This window comes from Rhagoletis pomonella, unplaced genomic scaffold (assembly GCF_013731165.1).
Source record: "Rhagoletis pomonella isolate Grant_MI unplaced genomic scaffold, Rhpom_1.0 Rhpom_scaffold_00002, whole genome shotgun sequence".
Taxonomy (NCBI): Eukaryota; Metazoa; Arthropoda; class Insecta; order Diptera; family Tephritidae; genus Rhagoletis; species Rhagoletis pomonella.
The window spans coordinates 59,051,638-59,071,286 of record NW_023458556.1 but is presented as its reverse complement, the minus strand read 5'-3'; the positions used below and the strand labels follow the sequence as shown (position 1 = coordinate 59,071,286).

General features: G+C 32.7%; 1 protein-coding gene and 1 long non-coding RNA gene across 5 annotated transcripts in view; both read right to left on the bottom strand.

The window, feature by feature from the left end:
* Positions 1-19,649, bottom strand: part of LOC118733882 (protein vav) — a 386,101-nt gene that overhangs the window by 167,870 nt on the left and 198,582 nt on the right. For 2 of the 4 annotated variants that reach the window (XM_036463514.1, XM_036463515.1), the window contains exons 1-2: positions 6,582-6,639; positions 3,012-3,258 (exon numbers count right to left, since the gene is read on the bottom strand). The exons of the other annotated variants lie outside the window; for them this stretch is intronic. In XM_036463514.1, coding sequence (XP_036319407.1) covers positions 3,012-3,110 — 99 coding nt within the window. In that variant the 5' untranslated portion in view covers positions 3,111-3,258; positions 6,582-6,639. Of the gene's footprint in view, positions 1-3,011; positions 3,259-6,581; positions 6,640-19,649 lie in introns of those variants that run through there. 4 annotated transcript variants of the gene reach the window in all.
* LOC118733888 lies at positions 6,699-7,959 on the bottom strand. The gene is made up of 3 exons (XR_004992301.1): positions 7,642-7,959; positions 7,306-7,394; positions 6,699-6,777 (listed from the first exon to the last, which is right to left on the bottom strand). It is a non-coding gene; the product is annotated as an uncharacterized LOC118733888 (long non-coding RNA).

The following is a 19,649-nucleotide window of genomic DNA, read 5'->3' as shown; positions in this document are numbered from 1 at the left end:
GTAAAACAAAATTTTTTGGTATAATAATAATTCGTACAAAAAAAAATGCAGTATTCGTACAAGGCGAATTTAAAATGAAACATTCGTAAATCAAAAACGAACCTTATAATATACATATGGGCATTCCCATGGTGGCGCACGTGACAGTCGTACGATTTCAATGTGATACAAAAAAGGAATACCATTTGTTTTCTTTAACTTTTTTGGGCCATTGTATAGCACATAATAAGCTCTATATTTAACCGAAAAATTAAATCAATCGAACTGCTTGGTCCTGAAATATAAGCATTTAAAGAGAGTGTCGTTACGTGACAAAAAATGGAAGTTGATTTTTTCTTTTCTTACAAAATCGCAAAACTCTGCGAATTGTGGATGGCTATTTTCATGAAACTTATTTTAATATGATTTGGAGCAATTCTAGTTGTTTTTAGAGTTTTTTGAATTAATGCAAATTGTTTCAATTCTCTTTTAAAACCCCAAGTGTGAAACGTGACGTGACGTGGCGTCACGTGACATAAATTTCCATCGTTATATTTTTGTTAATATTGCTTTTAAATGAATTTTCAACGCAAATAAAACATGTATTTTATGTAGAATATACTTTATATTTTGACTTCAGCGCCAATTCAGGGTCAATTTATTAGAAATCTGTGATTTATTATGTTTCAACCACATACGCCAAATTCGAACCAAATCGGACCATAAATACGGTTTTTCGAAATATCTCGACCTTGGCACCACCTAGGAAGACCATTTTATGCAAACATGATTCTACTTACATAGCCAGTATATATTTTAAAAAGCAGACAAATCGGCCCGTAAATACGTTAGATATAAAACTTTTATTTTTTTTGTCGTGGTGGACCTTCCGCTGGAAACACCCATATTTTATTTTGGATTGAGGAAAAAAATACGAAATAAGATAAAATAACGCCCAAAATACGTATGTTCAAAACTAAAATGAAACATTTTAGAATTTTGTCCCTACGAATAGTAGTGCGACACAATTTTCAACAAGCAAAATAAAACGAGAAGTTTTAAAAGCAAAACAAAATGTTTTTCATTAGAATGTGAAAAGCTACCTAGTTGTAATGAAAAACATTTCATATGTTTGAATCTTTTGTCGAAAAAATTGTGTGCAGATAAAAACAAAACTACTGCAATCTTCGGAAAAGGCGATAAAGTAAATATACAGTGACTGCAATAAAATTTTTTTTTTTATTTTTATATAAAAATATCGTCTAAGCTTTAACCAAAATCGTGCATCTCACAGTTTGTTTTATAGCCCATACAATTTTAGTCTAATGAAGCGCACGATTCAAACGGCTAAAAAATTGCGCTGATTTTTGATTTTTTTTTTTTTGTGACGGATTTTTGCACTTTTTTCATATAAGTATGAATTTCTTATGAAATAAAATGCGGGAGACCGTCAGCAACAAAATTTCAAAATATCAACACAAGTTTTCGTAAATTGCGCTTGTTATATTAAAAAACCCGAAAAAGTAGCCTCAAAAAAAAATATCACAAAAATCAATGCGATTTTTAGCCGTTTGAAACTTGCACATTACTAGAATTTTATGGGCTATAAATTCTGAATAAAATATTGAAATTTTGATGAAAATTTGTTGAATTTTATTAAATTTTGTATAAAGTTTTAAACTGTGATTAACGTGGTTTTGGTTAAAGCTTAGACAATATTTTTATATAAAAATAACAAAAAAAAAAAATTGCTTTTGTGGTCATTTGTTTGAGTCACTATATTATTGCCATTCTAACCACCTAAATAAAACGGACATTGGTGGCACGGTCAACTTCGTTGATCGAAAAAAGCCTAAATAAAAAACAAATGACTGTATTCCCAATAATGTATGTATTTACATATGTATGTATATTAGACATACCTCCTACAGACAAAAGAAAATAGTTCGCCGTACATCTGACACCCCAATTCAGCAATAAAAAAATTTGCGGCGAACCTTTTTTTCTGGTACAGTCAGAAGTACATATGAGTAAATGGATTTATCAACGAAACTAACGAAGGCTGTGGAAGTTTATTTGGAATGAAGTCAACAAAAAAGGTTCTCCGCAAAAACAATCACCGAAAATTCGGCAATGTAACGTACTAAGGTCTCCATTGAAATTTAATCTAAATAATCTTAATGTACATACATATGTATGTATGTAGGTATTTTTTAATTAGAAATTTAAAAGGCAGCAGTTAAAATTAAAACTCAAAGCTAACCAAAAAAAAACAGAAATATATACGGGCGGAATTTAAACAAAGCTATTAACATTTAAAACATTTAAATTAGAGTTAACTTGAGCTAATTATATGTACATATTTATGTACATACCTTCCTACATACATATATCCGCTTTAACAGAATGAGTGAATAATTGCGCCTTAACTGACCTCGTGCCAGCTGCGGAAAAATAATAAATAAACTAAAAATCAAAGAATTTAGATAACAAAAAACTTTGTTTGCATGTATGAATGTATGTATTGGTACAAATATCTAAAACAAACAAAAATCCCACAAACGAAAAAAATGGAATAGAAACAAGATAAATTTCAATACACAGAAAATGCAAATGCTTATCAATGCACAAGATATATGTATATATATATGAATTGGCGCTTGAATTTGATATTGCAAACCTAAACAATTTTTCTAGATCATTTGAATCATTTTGTTTGAAGAAAGTTTTTTAAGTACTCATTTGAATGATGAAAATACATACATGTGTAGTACAAATGATTTCACACTTTTACATGTTAAAGCAGTGGGCAAAATATAAAACAGAAATTTAATTATAAATATTTATGTATGGATATTGCATACAAATTTCTTTTATGAAATCACAGTTGCACAAGAAGCGGGGTATGAATGAATGAAAAATCATAAAACTTAAAAATGTGCATACATAAATATGTACGTATAACAAAAACGATAAATGCAAATGTATTAAAATAAAACAACAAACACAAACCGCGTAATATGAGTACTCACCCAAGAATTATCTCTGAAATGTGACATTTTTGCGGCCAGTCCCACTAAAAATCCTTCTCTGCGTTTGCTTTCGGTCGACGTTGAAAAATATGTTGGCATGCAATTTTTCGCTGATTGAAAATGTTGTAAAATCCACAACTAATATTCGATTTGCTTTTGTTACTTTGTGGAAAAATGTATGTGCATATGTATATAACAAATTATTGTGCACTTTTAAACCGGTTATGTTAATTTTTTGTAAATTTTGCTGTATGAAGGTAATTAGAAACAAGAGAGAGATACTTTAAGTATTTAAGCGTCTTGAAAGGGAGATTTACATACATACTCGTACATATGTATGTATAGTGTGGTTTTGTATTTATGTATCTACATGCACTTGGTTTGAATGTAAGAGTGGGGCGTAGATTTATTTATCTAAACTTATTTAATTTATGTTATATTTTTAATTATCATATGTATGTATGTATGTATTTTTTTACATATTTTCTTTTTTCGGTTTTGTTTTTATTATATATTTAACTCTTAATTTTTATTTGTAATGCTTTATTATTTTCTTTTTTTATTTGTCTAATGTTTGTTTTTTATATAATTCTACTTTAAGTATTTTTTTGATTGTTTTGTAATATTTTTTAATAATATTGTATTATTTTTACGTAGTTATTTTTTTTTTTGTATTTTACTTTGGTTTGTTTAATTTTACTGTATATCATTTGTTATTTGATTTTGTTTTATTTTTTAATTGATATATTTGGTTTATTTACCTTTTTTGATTTAATAAATTGTTTTTTTTTTTGGTTATTTTATATTATTTTTATTTAGATTTTAAAAGCCATTGTATTTTATTTTTTGCTTTATATCACATTACTACATTAAATGCTTTATTGTATTTGAATTTATACACTTTTTTTATTTAACTTACTAATTTTTAAATTAATTTCTTTCTTACTTCTATTTTATGTTGTTTTACCTTTTTTCTAATTATTTCACTTTAGTTATTTCAATTCAAATGTTTGCATTATTTAATTTAAATTAACGTTTTTTATTACTTGATTTATTTTCACTTTATTTTCCTTGTTTTTATTTTATTTTTGTTCACCTGAACTGGTGTTTTTGCTTATTATAAATATTATTCTATTATATTAATTCATTTCATTTTACTTTATTTTTAATTTATATTATTTTATTTCCATTTTGATGATGTTTAATTTTTATTATTAAATTTCATTTTTATTTCAGTTATTTTCTTAATTTTTATTTATTTTTAATTATTTTATTTTACATTTACATAATTTATTTTATTTTCCATTACTTTGATTTATGTAAGTAATTTAAAATTTTTTTTTGTTATTATTTTTAATTTACTTTTGATTAACTTTTGTTTTATTTTATATCACATTTTTACATTAGATACTTTATTGTATTTCATATACATATGTACATACATAAGTGTATACTTTATAATCTTCTTATTTTGCCTCTTTTATTTTTAGTTATGTATATATTTTTTATTTTAACTTAATTTTTTTTTTTGCATAATATTTTTATTTTTTCTATTAAATTATTTTCTTTCATTTTATCTATTTTTATTTCATTTTATATATTTTTATATAATTTAATTTAATTTCTTTATTTATTTTTTTAACTTTTTGCTTTTACATATTTCATTTTATCTCATTTCGCTAATTTTATTTTTATATTATTTTACCTAAGCTCATTTAATTTTTTATAATGTTTAGTTTTTATGTGATATTGCTTTATCATTACTTATATATTTTAAATCTATTATCACTTTATTATCCATCTTTGTTTTTTTTTGTCTATGTTTTTATTTATTTATTTTTGATGAATTTTGTATATGTTTTGTTTTATCAGTTTTTAGTTATTCTATTATTTACATATCAGTTTTTACATTTTTTTTTTCCATTAACTTTTCCAATTATGTTTTTGCCATGCAGAATTACACATTTACATACATACAAATGTGCAAGTATATTTATATTTTTAACACATTTCACACGTCTGTACTCATGCACTTTGCACTCTTCACCGCTATCTTCGCAGTTGTAGCTATTTTGCTATTGTTCCTGTTTCACTTCGTAACACAAAAACCACCTGTAAACACAACGCTCTGGCCATGTTTGTGTTTATGAGCGTATATTCATATGTATGTATGTATGTATGTGCGATACTGCACCTCCTCATCACTCGCCCATTTCTACTTAGTTAATTTAGAAACTCTTTTTTTTCAATTTTATTACTGAGCTTACTAACAAAACCCAGCTAGTTACTGTTGCTGTTTATATACTACAAATGTACATCACTGTTATTGTTGTTGCTGTTGTTTTGGTTTTATTTTCAGTTTTTTTTTATTTTTCGCCGATGGCTGATGTGTTTTGTGTGACGTGACTTGACGTGCTGTCTACTTGTGGCGTGGCTCTGGCGTTTAGTAGCTGCCGGCATACATATGTATGTATGTACATGCAACAGAATTGCCAGCAGCGACAACAACAACAACAAAAACACACTCCCAACTGCAATTAAGCCAATATCATCACTACATATTTTGTGTAGAATTTTTAATGATTGTTGGTAAGGTGCAATGCGGTGTGGTAGGTAATAGGTAACTACCTACAGCCATTGTGATTTTCATGAGATACTTTTGCTTCGAATGCCCGCGAAATGCAGTAATACATACATATGTATGTATTGGCGATAACAACAAAAGCTCCGATCACATACATATGCACATATGTACATATGTAAGTATTTTGCTTTTGTTGTTGCACCTCTAGACCGCCTCAGTAGCAGCAATGCGTCGTCAACGGACTGTGAACACCAACAGCAATGCATTATAGGTGTTTTTTTTTTTGTTGTAAGCATTGCTTTGGTTTTTGTTACCAAATAATTACAAGCAATTTAGGTAAAATTGACTTTGACTGAATTGGCTTGAAGCCGAAAAAAGGTAATAGCAGCTTAAGAGCAATCAATAACAGCAATAACAGTTGTATTACAAGGAAAAAAAAACGATCGAAAAAAATGTTAACCTAATTTTTTTTTTTAAGTTGCAATAGTTTAATTATTTATTTTCCAAATATTTTTCTTTTTTTGTGCCTTATGCACACGACTTAAGTATTTGAAAGCGTTGTACGTTGGAAGCAAACTTTTTATTATTTTATCATCTGTTAGCAGGAAATAAGTATTTTATTATTACTTTCATTGAAAGCAGGCACATAGCTCCAACATACGCCACATTTGATTTCCCTTTATTTCGCTGTTTGTTTTATTAATTAACACATTATCATATAAATCATTACACATTTTCTTTCACCACTTATTGCAATTTCGCAATTTTCGCATTAATTTTATTTTCGTATGTACATATTAAATTCACTTATTAATTAACACTTCACCACAGTCGTGGTTTTCCTTTCGCTCAAATAGCACCAAGAAGTACCCAACTTCATTTAATTTTTGCGATTTGGGTTGGACTTTTAATATTGTTGTTTTGTTTTTATTTTTTTGAATTTTTTGAATTATTTTTTTATTCATTTACTTATTTTTTTTTCATACCGTTTTCGACGTCTACGGACGCTGCAGCTAAATAAACGAACCGTTCGCATTGAGAATACGCGGCGTATTAATAACACAAAACGACTCCGCTGTGAACTCGAACTTGAATGCGTCGATTGGAGCCACTTCCAGCATGTTCGAGTGGAGCTTCATACAAACAATAAAATTTGCAGTTGCAACATGTTGGCAGTAGGTGCTATAAATAAATGTAATAAGAGAGTAAATAAAAAGGTTAGTTTTATGGTGCCCACTTCTTAATGGCGCTAAAATATGAAAGACCGGTAAAACATCTACGAAAGTAAATAAATACGCCCATACATATCGTCGTTTAAAGTACAAAACCGCGTATCAACAAAATGCAAAACCGTGTATCACCAAAATGCAAAACCGCGTATGTGAGGTTGCATAAATTATTTTCTAGAGAGTAAATACATTCATATTTCAAAATCGTTCTCTTTTTTATAAAGCAATCGCATTTCTGGCTGGTATATTTCAGGACGAACGGATAAGGATTAAGCCAAGAGTTTGTGTGAGCAAATCCAATTTTTGGCAGCCAATGTCAGTTACGCGGTTTCGTACTTTAAACGACGATATGCAGCTATATACATATATACAAACATGTGTAGTTATTATGCACGTGCATAGTATGTTCATGTGTATCTATATTAATAAGTCCTTTGAAATAAATCAAGTGCAATTATTAAAATGAGTGGAAAATTTCTACCTTTTTAAGATTCGCTCATCGATCTCCAGAAACTTGAGGAGGATACTCTGCTTCTGTGTAAAATAAAGACTCATTTACAGCGTTCCTGCCTAAAAAGAATACAATAAAAACAAATATATATATATATATACATATGTATGTACACTAGGGTGCATCACTCGTCCAAAAAAGGTATCGGAATTATAAAGTCTTTTACATATTTATGTATATTATAAGACTTCAGCCGGAATATTTCATAAAATAATAAAATTTACCATTTGAAAATATGTATCTCCAAAACTCCAGTTTTTTGTTAGTAAAATAAATTTTTAGAAAAAAAAAATTTTAAAGACTTACCTCAGATAAAAGATTTTCAAGCTTCAAAGGCCTGCATAAAAATGTTTAAAAATTGTGTCAACGAAATCAAAATAATGAAACGTGTGGAAACGTGTACTGCAAGAGCCGCCTTACCGGATGTAATCATTTTCCATGCTTTGCGCCATATACCAGCATGGGCATGATGAGAGACTTATAGAGTGTGGTTTTCGTACTTCTAGAGAGAACTTACTTCCATCCGGGTGCTCACGTGTGTAGTCACCATGGAAAAAATCCATCAATTGGGCTACGACTTCCTACTCCTTCAACATCACAGAAATGAAAACCAATTTATGGGTCCTCTAAATATTTATAGCAAAGCAACCTCAGTTAGGTCGCCGATGGCAACATCATTGAAGTGCAAATTTATACATATTATGGGTAGTCATGGGAACGCGTAAATACCTCATAACCGCGTAAACCTCGTAAATAAACAGAGCTCGAATCGTCACATACGATATCGTATTACTCGTCACGTAAAAACACCGTTTTCGGATTTTGACATATGTACGTGAGCGTACTCTTTATCCAATTCAGCTTATACGACTGACGATATCACGTAATTTTATTTCGTATGGTTTTCGATTCGTGAACGGATGTTACGATTCGAGCCCTGGTTTTCCATACAAAATTATGTAAGGTTACGAGGTTTACTGGTTAAAGTGTTGTCACATATGTGTGTAATTGCATCTGTCTGTCAAATTCACAGTCTTTATTTAACTATTTAAAAATACGTTCTTTGCAATCGAAACAAACTAAACTCAGATGATGTGTGTCAGATGAAAATAGAAACATTTCTATTTCGTATGTACGTGCATCTGCTTTGTACAGAAACAAATCTAATTTGCATTTACACGATGTGTTGGCATATCCATATGTAAATAGTGGCATGTACACATGCAAATACAAATCGTGTAAAAACACCCTTACAAGGCATCTACGCGTTTAGATGAATTGCCTTATTGTGAATAGCAAAGTGAAGTGCTATAAAATTGAACACAATAAAATATTGGGGTTTGGAAATTTGGAAGTTTTCTAATTGAGAGAGAATTTCAGAGAATTGCAATTACTCTCTCTTTGCAAGTTGAGTAATGGATAATTTTTGCTGGACTTTTCGGCGAACATACCATGGTTTGTTGCAAGCATACGTAATGACTTGTTACTCCTTTTACTGTTTTATACCAATTTCGAAATTATCGGTGATTACATTTATTATAAATACTTACCGCTGGTTTCCCGTTTGAAGTATCACGAGCGGCAGAATTTCAAAACCTAGATAAATGTCTTTTGTATTTGTTATGAAAAAACTAAAAGACAAATAGAAAAGATGACAAATGAAAAGAAAAGAAGACAAATAAAATGAAAGTAAATGAAAGAAAGTAGAATTAAGGAAAAAATTAAGAAAATGAAATTTAAAATAAAATCAAAGAAAATAAAACAAAATTTAAGAAAACAAATTAACTTTAAATAAAATTACATAAAGTAATAAATAGATAAATAAAAAAAATTTCAAAAATCAAATACAGTAAGTATAAAAAATCGAGAAAGCGACAAATTAAAAGTTAAGTAATTTCGAATAAAAATATTATAAAATAAAATGAAAGAATGTGAAATGAAAGAAAAAATTTTACGAAAATAAAATTAATTTGAAGAAACTAAATTACCTTAAAATAAAATAACATAAAATATTAAAATAAAAAAGTAAAGATATTTTAAATGTAATAAAATAAAATTAAAGAAAATAGAATGAAAGAGAAAAATTAAGAAAATAAACTAGCTTAAAATAAAATAATGCATAGATAAATAAAATAAATTTCAGAAAGGAAATACAGTAAATGTTAAAACTCAAAAAAGCAACAAAATAAAAAAGTATAAACCAACTCAGGATGTGTGAAGTGCGAGCGAATAATTGTTAAGAAAAATTCAGTTTCCTGACAAACGTTTATTTTTAAAAGTTAATTTTTATTTGTTTGCTTTTCGCCTTTCCTACTTTACAATACAACGTTTTCGTTGGCATTTTAGTCATTACTTTTTAAATGCTCTGGCTTATTTAATACATATTACACAGCATTTGCTTACTTATAGATTTAAATTAGATTTAACACACACATACATTTCAACTTGTTATATGTAGTAGGGTAGTAGAGTGTACAGTTAATAAAAGATAAACTTAGGAAATGCAGACTTATAGCAACACACTGACACATAAATTACAGTAGCGGCTTAAAAGCTGAGAAACAAAGTTTGCAGGTGCAAAACTTAATCAAAAATATATGTATGTATGCATATATATATTTAAATAAGACAACAAAAAGCAACCGCTTATGTAATATATATGTATATGCGATTATAAAATGACACTCATTAATGTTTACTATTTGCACTTTTGTTATCATTTTTTCTTAATTAAATTAATAAGCCTTGTTTGATGTGATTAAAAAATGTTTAGTTAACTTATTTTGTAGAAAAACTTATTATTAAATAACTTAATTTTTTATCATTATTTTATAAAAATGTAAGTATAACTTTGCAGTCAAACTATAAAGTGCATTAAAGTGAAATAATTTATTCGCAGCACATACCGTTAGTTCACGTATATGACGAAATAGTTTCAAAACTTAAATAGTTCCTTATTGCTTAAGTTAGTTTGCATAGGTAATTGTTTAATATTTTCAGTGTGTATTAGGGGTGTTCTTATTAGACTCGAATATTTTAATTTTAAGTTCAGCGTTGTGAGATCAAGATTCAAACTGTTAAGCTGTCTTATGATGAAATAAAATTGAATTTAATTTACTACAACAAAATTTTTTATTTATTTATTTTTATAAGGTTCAGAAATATTAATCAAAAGTGATAATTTTAGAACATCAGCATCAAGACATTAGAGCCAACAATATACATATGTACATGCCTACGTCTCTGGAAACTTAAGCCTTTTGAAGGTTAGGTGAGATTTCCCTATTATATATTAGTTTTATTTCAGATTTTTTAAAGGTTCACACTAAGTTAGTGATTATTAGATTGGGATTCGGTAGTTATAAACAAATTCCTAATAAAACTAAAAAATGTTTTGCTGCTAACATCCATGCAAATTTTTATAAAAAAAACAACCCCCTTTGAACGAAAGGTTTACAAAATAAGAACACCCCTAATATATAATCTAGTTGGTTGATATTCATAACAGCGGTGCATTAAAATTTTGCATAACATTTAGAAGTTTGTAGGGTTTTTGTATTTTCTTGCTTTCCTTTGAACGCTTTTATTTGAATGTCGTACGTTCATAAGTATGTGAGAAGGTGCATGAAAGTGATTCGCCCTTTTGGCTATGAGCAATTAGGGCACATTTTTGTGAAGTTAACAACTTTAATATTTCAATTGGCCTCTATCTTACAGTAAAACACAAAAGAGAATGCATTACCCACATTACGGTATGTAGGAATAGTTTTTTTTTTTTTTTGAAAATATTTGGAAAGAGTTCTAATTATATGCTTCAACAATTGTACGTAGTAGTTTTATAAGCAAGCAGTTTTGCATATGTATTTGGCAATGCCAATTTTTACAGAGTATTAAAATGAATAGTTAGATTTTTTACATAGCAATATATTTTTAATTACTTAAAATTTACTTTTGAACATTTATAAATTCTCGAACAAAAATAGTTACTCAAAAGAGAAACACTTTTAAAGGCGTTCTCTTTTCTATCGAAATATGTTACATGTATGTACATTAGGGTGATCCAAAAATGCATGTTAAAAAAGTTAAGTCCGAATTTTAATGCTCTCACCCCCTAGGATTAATCTAACTCGAAAAACCATATCCTGCTTTTTTCGGGATCAAAAATATTTAGAGGTCGCTCAACAGCGCTCTAAGTTTTCCATGTATTTTATATTGCATTTTTCTTGCGTTTTTGGGGGACCTATAAAATAAAGTGGCTATTAAAAAATTGTTAAATAAACAAATGGGTATTATAATTGGAATCTCCTGAAGAGAAACAGAGTTTTCCAATAGAAAAATATTGATTTTCAAGAATTCTATACCATTTTTAAGAAAAATTGTTTTTTCCCCCATATAAAATACATGGAAAACTTTGAGCGCATTGAGCGACCACAATTTTTTTTTTTTATCGTATATAGTTTTTTGATACAGAACACGCCTAGAGGGTGAGAGTATTAAAATTGCAATTTCACTTATTTTGGACCACCGTAATGTACATACATTGCCCTCTTCAAGAATCACTAATGAAAATTTAAAAATTTCGACAGCAATGAAAACACCTTTACAAAAAGTCATAGTAATCGCACAGATTTCCGGGAAAAAACTCGGATTCTGGCAAAGATGTAATTGTAAAATAATAATTTCCACTAAACTGTAAACATTTTTTTTTTTTTTTTTTTTTTATAAAATGACCCGTAGTTATAATTCTTTGATATAACATATGTTCGTTAAAATCAAATATCCACAATAAACACAAACAATAATGCCAGTTTTTGCACAAAATAAGTGGCTAATTATATGTAGAAGAAAATGAAATCGCTTTGAGATTCAAAAAACCCACCAGTACAGATTCTGAAGTCGATAAAATAAATTGTTGGAGCGTTCCACAAATTTGATTGTGGATTTCACAGTCGAAAACAAAAAGACCAGCGTTTTTACGGTTTTTGTACGCAAAAAGTTTTTATTCTATTATTTCTATGGAAGAGGTTCGATCTGGAAACTTTAAAAAAGCTATATCGAAAATAATGATAATACTTAAAAAATCAAGATTTTCACATATTAGAGGCGAGTTAGCTACATCTAGTGAACCTTAAAACGCAAAGAAACAACAGACCAGCAGAAGCCAAAGCTGCAAAGACGTCTTTGACATCGGTATTTTCAAAAGTAAAAAAAAAACTACCATTCACGGCGCATAAAAAATGCTTTTACGAGCTGCCAGTGGATTAAAATCCATAAAAAAGAACGATAAAATATCGACCGGTCTGATTTTCTACAGTCAGATAAGAGATTTTAGAATAAAAGATATCATCGGGACGGGTTATATAACGGATTATGTGTTGATTTTCATAATTTGGATATGGAATGGAAATATCCCAACCTTTGTCACTTAAACATTAAAATTAGAAGTATTTGTTTTTGGTATTAAACAGGTTCGGTATATTATATCCGGTGAGTTTGTAGAGTATTTTACTTGTATGTTTTTATACTTGTTTAAATTCTTGATTTTCAATTTATGATTCAATGAATTTGTTTGTTTTCAAAAAGGCAATTTTTGATTATTCAATAAATAAACTTTCAATGTTAAAACATTAAAATATTTGTACTTAAAATTAAAATTAAATCAATAATTAAAATATCAACATACGATATAAGGGGAGAGTTCAGCCAGCACGAGGAAGGTTCTGAACTGTTCAAAATGCTATTTTGGTGGTTTTAGTCGCCCGAAAGTATTGATATCCGTTCGAGGCAGCGCGTTTACATCTACATAGATAGATAGGGCTTTGCCGGACATAGTGTTTGCGTTAGACAATAGGATTAATCGTGGTATAGGCACAACTCTAAGCGATATATGGATAAAGGAAATTAGGACACCAAAAAAGAGAATACCAATCAAAATATCGCGGCAGTAAATCTGGGCATAAGAAAGAATACGATGAGAGTCAAACAAACCTCTAACGTTAGGCTAAAGTCAAAAAAGAAGCACTTTGTCTAGATATGTTTAAAGAGCGGATACTGCGTCAATTGACACACATAGAAATCCAACAGCACGCATCCCGAGTCTAAACAAACTTTTAATGAAATAAAAACTGTTTTAGGCAGGAAATGGAAAGGCATAGGAACTAGTGTATTAGACCAGATATGGTATGACATGATTCAGTCGTTACCTCGCCAAGATTAAGCAGCTCAATATCTGCTCTTAATGACAACTTTCTTGCCAACGCAATGCCAGTACATCGGAGATTAACACAGCGAACAACAGAGCTCTTAGAACAGAACTTCTACCAAGTGAAAATAAGTTAACATAGCGCACTAGAACACTAGAAAAACAAAACCGAATCGTTTCGATAATAACCGGATTAAAGAAAAGAACATTTAGCTGAAAACTGGAAGCGTAATGCAAAAAAAAAAATATTATTATGAACCCGAGAAACGCCGTCTCCACCCGCCGGAACAAAGGATTTATAAAAATTATTTTGGCATGAAACTGTAGGTAGAGTGCTCCATATAACTAAGAATGGTATAGAATAAATTACTCACCGAAAAAGAATATTGAAACAAAGCGACTCGACATGGACGTAAATACCATTCGCCCTTTAATGAGTGCCGCTGTTCGGGCGGTAAGAGAACAGACAAGACGGGAGTTTCAATCAACAGTGGATGCATTCGACAGTCAGGTGGGATGAATCTCTGTATGTAATGAAGACCTTGCCAGAATCCACTGGTGACCAGTCGCGATACGTAACGTTGCATTAGGCAGCTCATATTGCCTATACAATTTTCGGATCCGCGCAAATCCAAACATTATCAGGCCGTGGCTAAAATAAGGAACAAAGTTGTGGGTTCTGTGGCTTATATTTTGTCTTCCTTAAACACGATATAAAACTTCAAAGCTATTTAGCAAGACAAGCAGCCGGTAACATACTAGAGCAGGGTGTGCCTACTCTTCGTCCAGGAAATAACTGAATTCTAAGACGAAGTGGAGAAAAAAGTAATCAAAACAAGGATATCCTGGAATCGTTAGATGCGAAGTACCGCCAGGAAGTGTTCATATCCAGACTGATTCCCACACCCCACGATAATTTAAATATTTTCGCGAAGACTGTAGGATGGCTTATAAAGGCCTCAAATGTAAAGAAAGTAACCATCAATCAGTTAATGAGTTATCTGGCAATCCCCCAACATCGAATGATCACTGTAGCCAATCTGGATTTCCTTAATGACTACGCTCTAAAAACTACAGAGAAAACATGGCCATGGGCTCGGTTGTTCACTGATGGGGCTTTTCAAAAGATATCTACTAGAGCTGATCCGACGTATGCTGGGATAATGATGGGAGTAACCATAGATGGAGATTGTCAAAGTGATCTGTGGAATATACCTCGATTCCAAGCTGTTATGGGACAAGAGACCAAAACATACTGTTGCAATTACGCTTTGGCAATATGTGATGATCTTCTTCGTGGAGACGGAAGCACTGCATCAATATATCGTATGATATATTATTCAATTTAAACAATCATTTTCTTTCTTGTTTGAAAGCTGGTTTATTAATTATCAAAAATTTTCTTTTTAACAACAAGCAAATTCATAGAACCATAAACTGAAAATCAAGAATTTAAACAAGTATAAAAACATACAAGCAAAATACACTACAAAGACCACCCGCCATGACATCAGCCTTAGCAGTCGCACAGGAGCTAGAATCCAATTGGGTGCGCTCCTTTTTTGAACAAAGATTTTCCGAGAACAAATTGCCAGGCTATAGTTTGCAAACACGCAGTCTTAATAAAACGTCTCTGGTAAGAAACTGTGTACCATTTCTTAGACAACCAAGCGAACCACCGCTACAACAACCATCTCCTATGGATGTGGACCCGAGCCTCTCTAGTTTCCAGGCCGACCAACCATCTTCCCACACCGCAAGTAACTTCGTCTCAACCTACTTCTTCTAACCCGCCGAGATTTTTGTTCAGGTAGCGCAGCCTTTGGGAATCAATACCCAAAGAGCTTCGATAGGCAGCTAGCGAAAGGGCAACGCGATAGCGATCAACTTTGATGAACTTGCCACCACGTTTAGCCGCAAAAACGTCCATTCAGCTGGAGGCACCGACAACATCATCTACAAAATGCTGTAGGCGCTCCCCATACTAGACTTCAACAACATCCGCACAGCCCTTAATAACTCCTTTCTAAAGGGTAGCCGGAAACGCCAGTCAGTGTATTATCCATACATCATTGTCTGCCTGACATTCATTCAGGGCCATGCTGACCACTATCACCTATCCAGTCCGTAACCAATAGCTGCAGTCGTCCGATCTGCTGATGCAGCACACTTACAACAGGTAGCGGACCCGAACCGACTAACAGTACACCTGATGGTAGACCAACGGCGACTGCAAAGAACAACGACGATGACAGTAAGCGGCTTTAGGCTAAGTCGGTTGGTGTAAGGGATTTAGAGTTTAGTGATAGACAGAATTCAAGAATAAACACTACTACAGGATAAAATGAAATGCAAGAAAAGAACCCTTACTACAAAGGGTAGTTGGCGAAATCTTCGGAAGAGGAAACAACTTCCCAAGGACTCATCATGAACACCAAGGATTTAATAAATATATTGGGAATATTGTGAGTAATCACTAAATAAATTAAAGTGAAGATACGGTGGTTTTGTAAATTAATACTAGAAAATTAAAGTATCTAGCGATATTATAAAAAAGTTGTGACTGATTGATTGATTGATTCGAGATTAGAAAAGATTCCAAGAATAAATACCTCAGGGTCGCGGCTGCAGATTCTTAGTTCATGAGTGATTCATAAAATAAAGCACCAACAGGCAAACGCCCGTACAAAATCACTTTTAAACCTCCTCAGCAGCCGACAACATGTTATTAATTATAAAGCTAGGCATGTTAGGCCTAAGAGAAGCAGAAATTATGGCTAATGCTGTCTATAGCATTCCCATCACCACTGTTAGGTGCATCACGCAACGGGCTAGTGAGAACAATACGTCCGCTCCCAACACGGCCATCAAGATCGGCGTCTCTGGCAAAGAATATCCCTAATCCCTCCCCCACCCCCTCAAACAGTCCCTAAACTGCGGAAGGCTAGGCCACACACAGTTTTCATGCAAGTCAAAAAAAAGGTGTACAAAATATGGGCTGGACAAATTTGGAAGGGGAACAAACCATTAGCTATGTCAAGGCCATCAAGAAAATGTATAGACGAGAGACAACGCAAACATATTGGGAATAGGAGTCTATTTGACCTGTTAGCAAATGAAAAAGCCAGTTGAGTCAGACAAAAATACAAAACTTGTGGGATATTAACACCAACAAGAGATTCACCAGAGTGTAATACAGTACTGTGGTCAGTAGATTTAGACATGAGCCTACCAAAACATCTAGCCCGCCAACAAGAAGTGTGGAAGTACGGGTAGCACACGAATCCCAATCCGTCCTTATTAAGTCCGAACTTCTAAACAAAAAGGATCTTAGCTTGAAAAATTACAAACAGAAATGTTTAAAGTCGTTCAGTGCATCTGAATCAATCAGGAGCTATTTATCTAGGTGGCTGATTAGGTAAAATTTCGAAGTTAGAAGAGCAGTAAGACTCGTGGTAAGATACGAGAAGTCACATTAGCAATTATTTAGTGGTGGTACTGGCAATCAATTATAACTAAGAAACATAAAATTATACCCAATGAAGATTTTGACAGAGTTACAATTATCCGGACTTCAAGCCAATAAAGCCATCTCAGGTAAAGAAAATGCAAATATGATAGCCACGAACGCCAATCAATGTGATAATATCCTTTAAGTAGGCCTCAAATTGTAATTAAAAAAAAAGCAAATATATAAAAATTGTGTTATACATATGTATTTAATTAAGCTTCATTTGAAAACGCGGTTACTTGTATTAACTGATTTGTGAACTAAGCACATAGTTATCCTTTGCATACTATCTATCCGACTAGGAAATAATGTGAAAAAATTTCTTCCATTTGCAAAAGCTTGCAAGTAATAATCAAAGTCTAAATGACGTTAAAATCGACACACCAGAGATGGAAAATTATAGGAAAACAGAAATTGTACCCGGGAGCCAATGTAAAGAGCCTCTCGATACTGCAAAATCCTTACCAGACTGTAATAATAGAACATACTTCTTTTAAAGTGTCAAGTGTGACTTAGCCTTAAGTATAATATTGCTTGTCATGTAAACCTACCATAATCATAAGAGCCAAAAATGTTATCGGGTTTTTTTGTTCATCTCTAGAGATATAAAAACGTAGGGGTTTTGCCAAAAGCACATTTTGTAAGCTGGATACATTTATTTGACGCCCGTATTGTCTAAGTGAATAGACAACAAATAAAGATAACGCTAAACGTAAAACACAGACTTCGACGGTAAGTAAACAAGTCAATTATGTATCGTGGCGGCAGACAGCACACACCGCCTACAAAGACATGAAAATTATAAGGGCAGCAGCGAAGATTATCAGGCTGTTGCCATCATTAGAAATAAGGTGAAAGGCCCGGCCGACGTGGTTCTGGCTTCATGATGGTACTCCTTAATACCTTATAGCATATTCTCAGATAACGGAAGAGTAGCTCCGCTTTTCAAAAGAAATCCAGGCAGTAGCAAAACCAGAGCAGTGGTAGCAGAGCGCGGTAACACCTCCATTGACATCGAGCATAACATCAAGTGGATCCAATCTGTTAACAAAGCTCTTATTTTATCCAAATCCTATCGGATTTACAGGTATGACATTTTGGCACCTTAATGCCTCTGGCAAGAAACAGTGTACAATTTCCTGGACAACCAAGCGGACCATCGCCACAACGACCAACTCGACCCGAGCCGGATCGCCCAAAGATTTGCCTCCACTCCCATAGTAATCTCTAGCGACGAAGAAGACGACGAAGATGACTACCAGCCTAAAAGACGATGCGAAGTAAATATTACCTCAGAAGACAACCAACGCGCAGGTGAGGGGTACATTGAGTACACCCGCAACGTGGGCATACGCCTACGTATTTTTACGGACACCACCGCAACTACCCCAGGAGAAGGACCACCACCGAAGCGGTATATTTGCGAGGCCATCAGCAACACCACACAAGACGACGGGGAGAAGAGCCTAATGGCGAGCGAGGGTTTATTCTGCGAAGTCGATGAGGCGGCCACTAACCACAACTCCCATTCCGAGGATGAGGATTTAATGGGCGAAATAATGAGGTGGCTGGACGCGAACGAGGCTGAAACCACAAACCCCCCAACGAATTGGCGTAACCTGACTGGAGAGGCCCAAATGCCAACGGAGCTAACCGAAAGCCTACGGCGACACCTCCAAGAAGAACGAAGGCCACGAACGAAACAGTCGTGCCGAAGAAAGGTAGAAGGGCGTTGGTACCGCATTCGAATTTCCCGAAACGGAGACGTGACGGTAACAAACGCCTCTCCGAAGTAGAGGGGAGGCGTGAGGACCCCAATCCTAGGGCTTGGAGCCTCCACAACACTCATGTACATATACACATAATTTTTGAATTGTACATAAAATATATCTGTAGTTGTTAAGTAATACTTTGAATTGAAAATACATACTTTGAATTATAGCCACATATTGTACAGCACTAAGCGATTTGAACTACCGTTATAATTCTATAATCATGTACATAAATGCAATTGTACATACACTTTAAGCACGATGGCAATAAGGAACAAAGCGCAAAGGACAACAGGACATACGCGATGCGACTGCGGTCGGCAATTTGTATAAATAGCCGGTCAGCAATCAAAGCAGACAGGAGTCGTCAGGCGACTGCTGCAGAGTCAGCAGCTTTTGCACACATAGGGTCGGCTCTACTCCCTATGTTAGGTATCAGGAGACGGGCAGGTTTTACTCCCACTCTTGGAAGGTTGTGGGTAGGTTCTACTCCCGCTCCTTTACTATAGCTGTAATTATATTTGGTGGGACGGAGCTACGCCCACCAACCGGAGAGGAACGGGTAGGTTCTACTCCCGCCCTCTTAACATACGACCCAGACAGAAATCAACGGAATTTTTTAGCAGCTTGAAACTTGCACTTCTTCAGACTAGAATTGAATGGGCTACAAAACTGCATACCAACATATTTTCTAAAGATTCTGGTTAAATAGTTTGAAATTTTGGTGAAAATTTGCACGTGTGTCAAGTTAGCACTACACTTTTCGAAATTGGAAAAGTTAACTACGGCATTAATTGTAGTGTTTTTGTTGTAAATTTGTTGTGGAAAG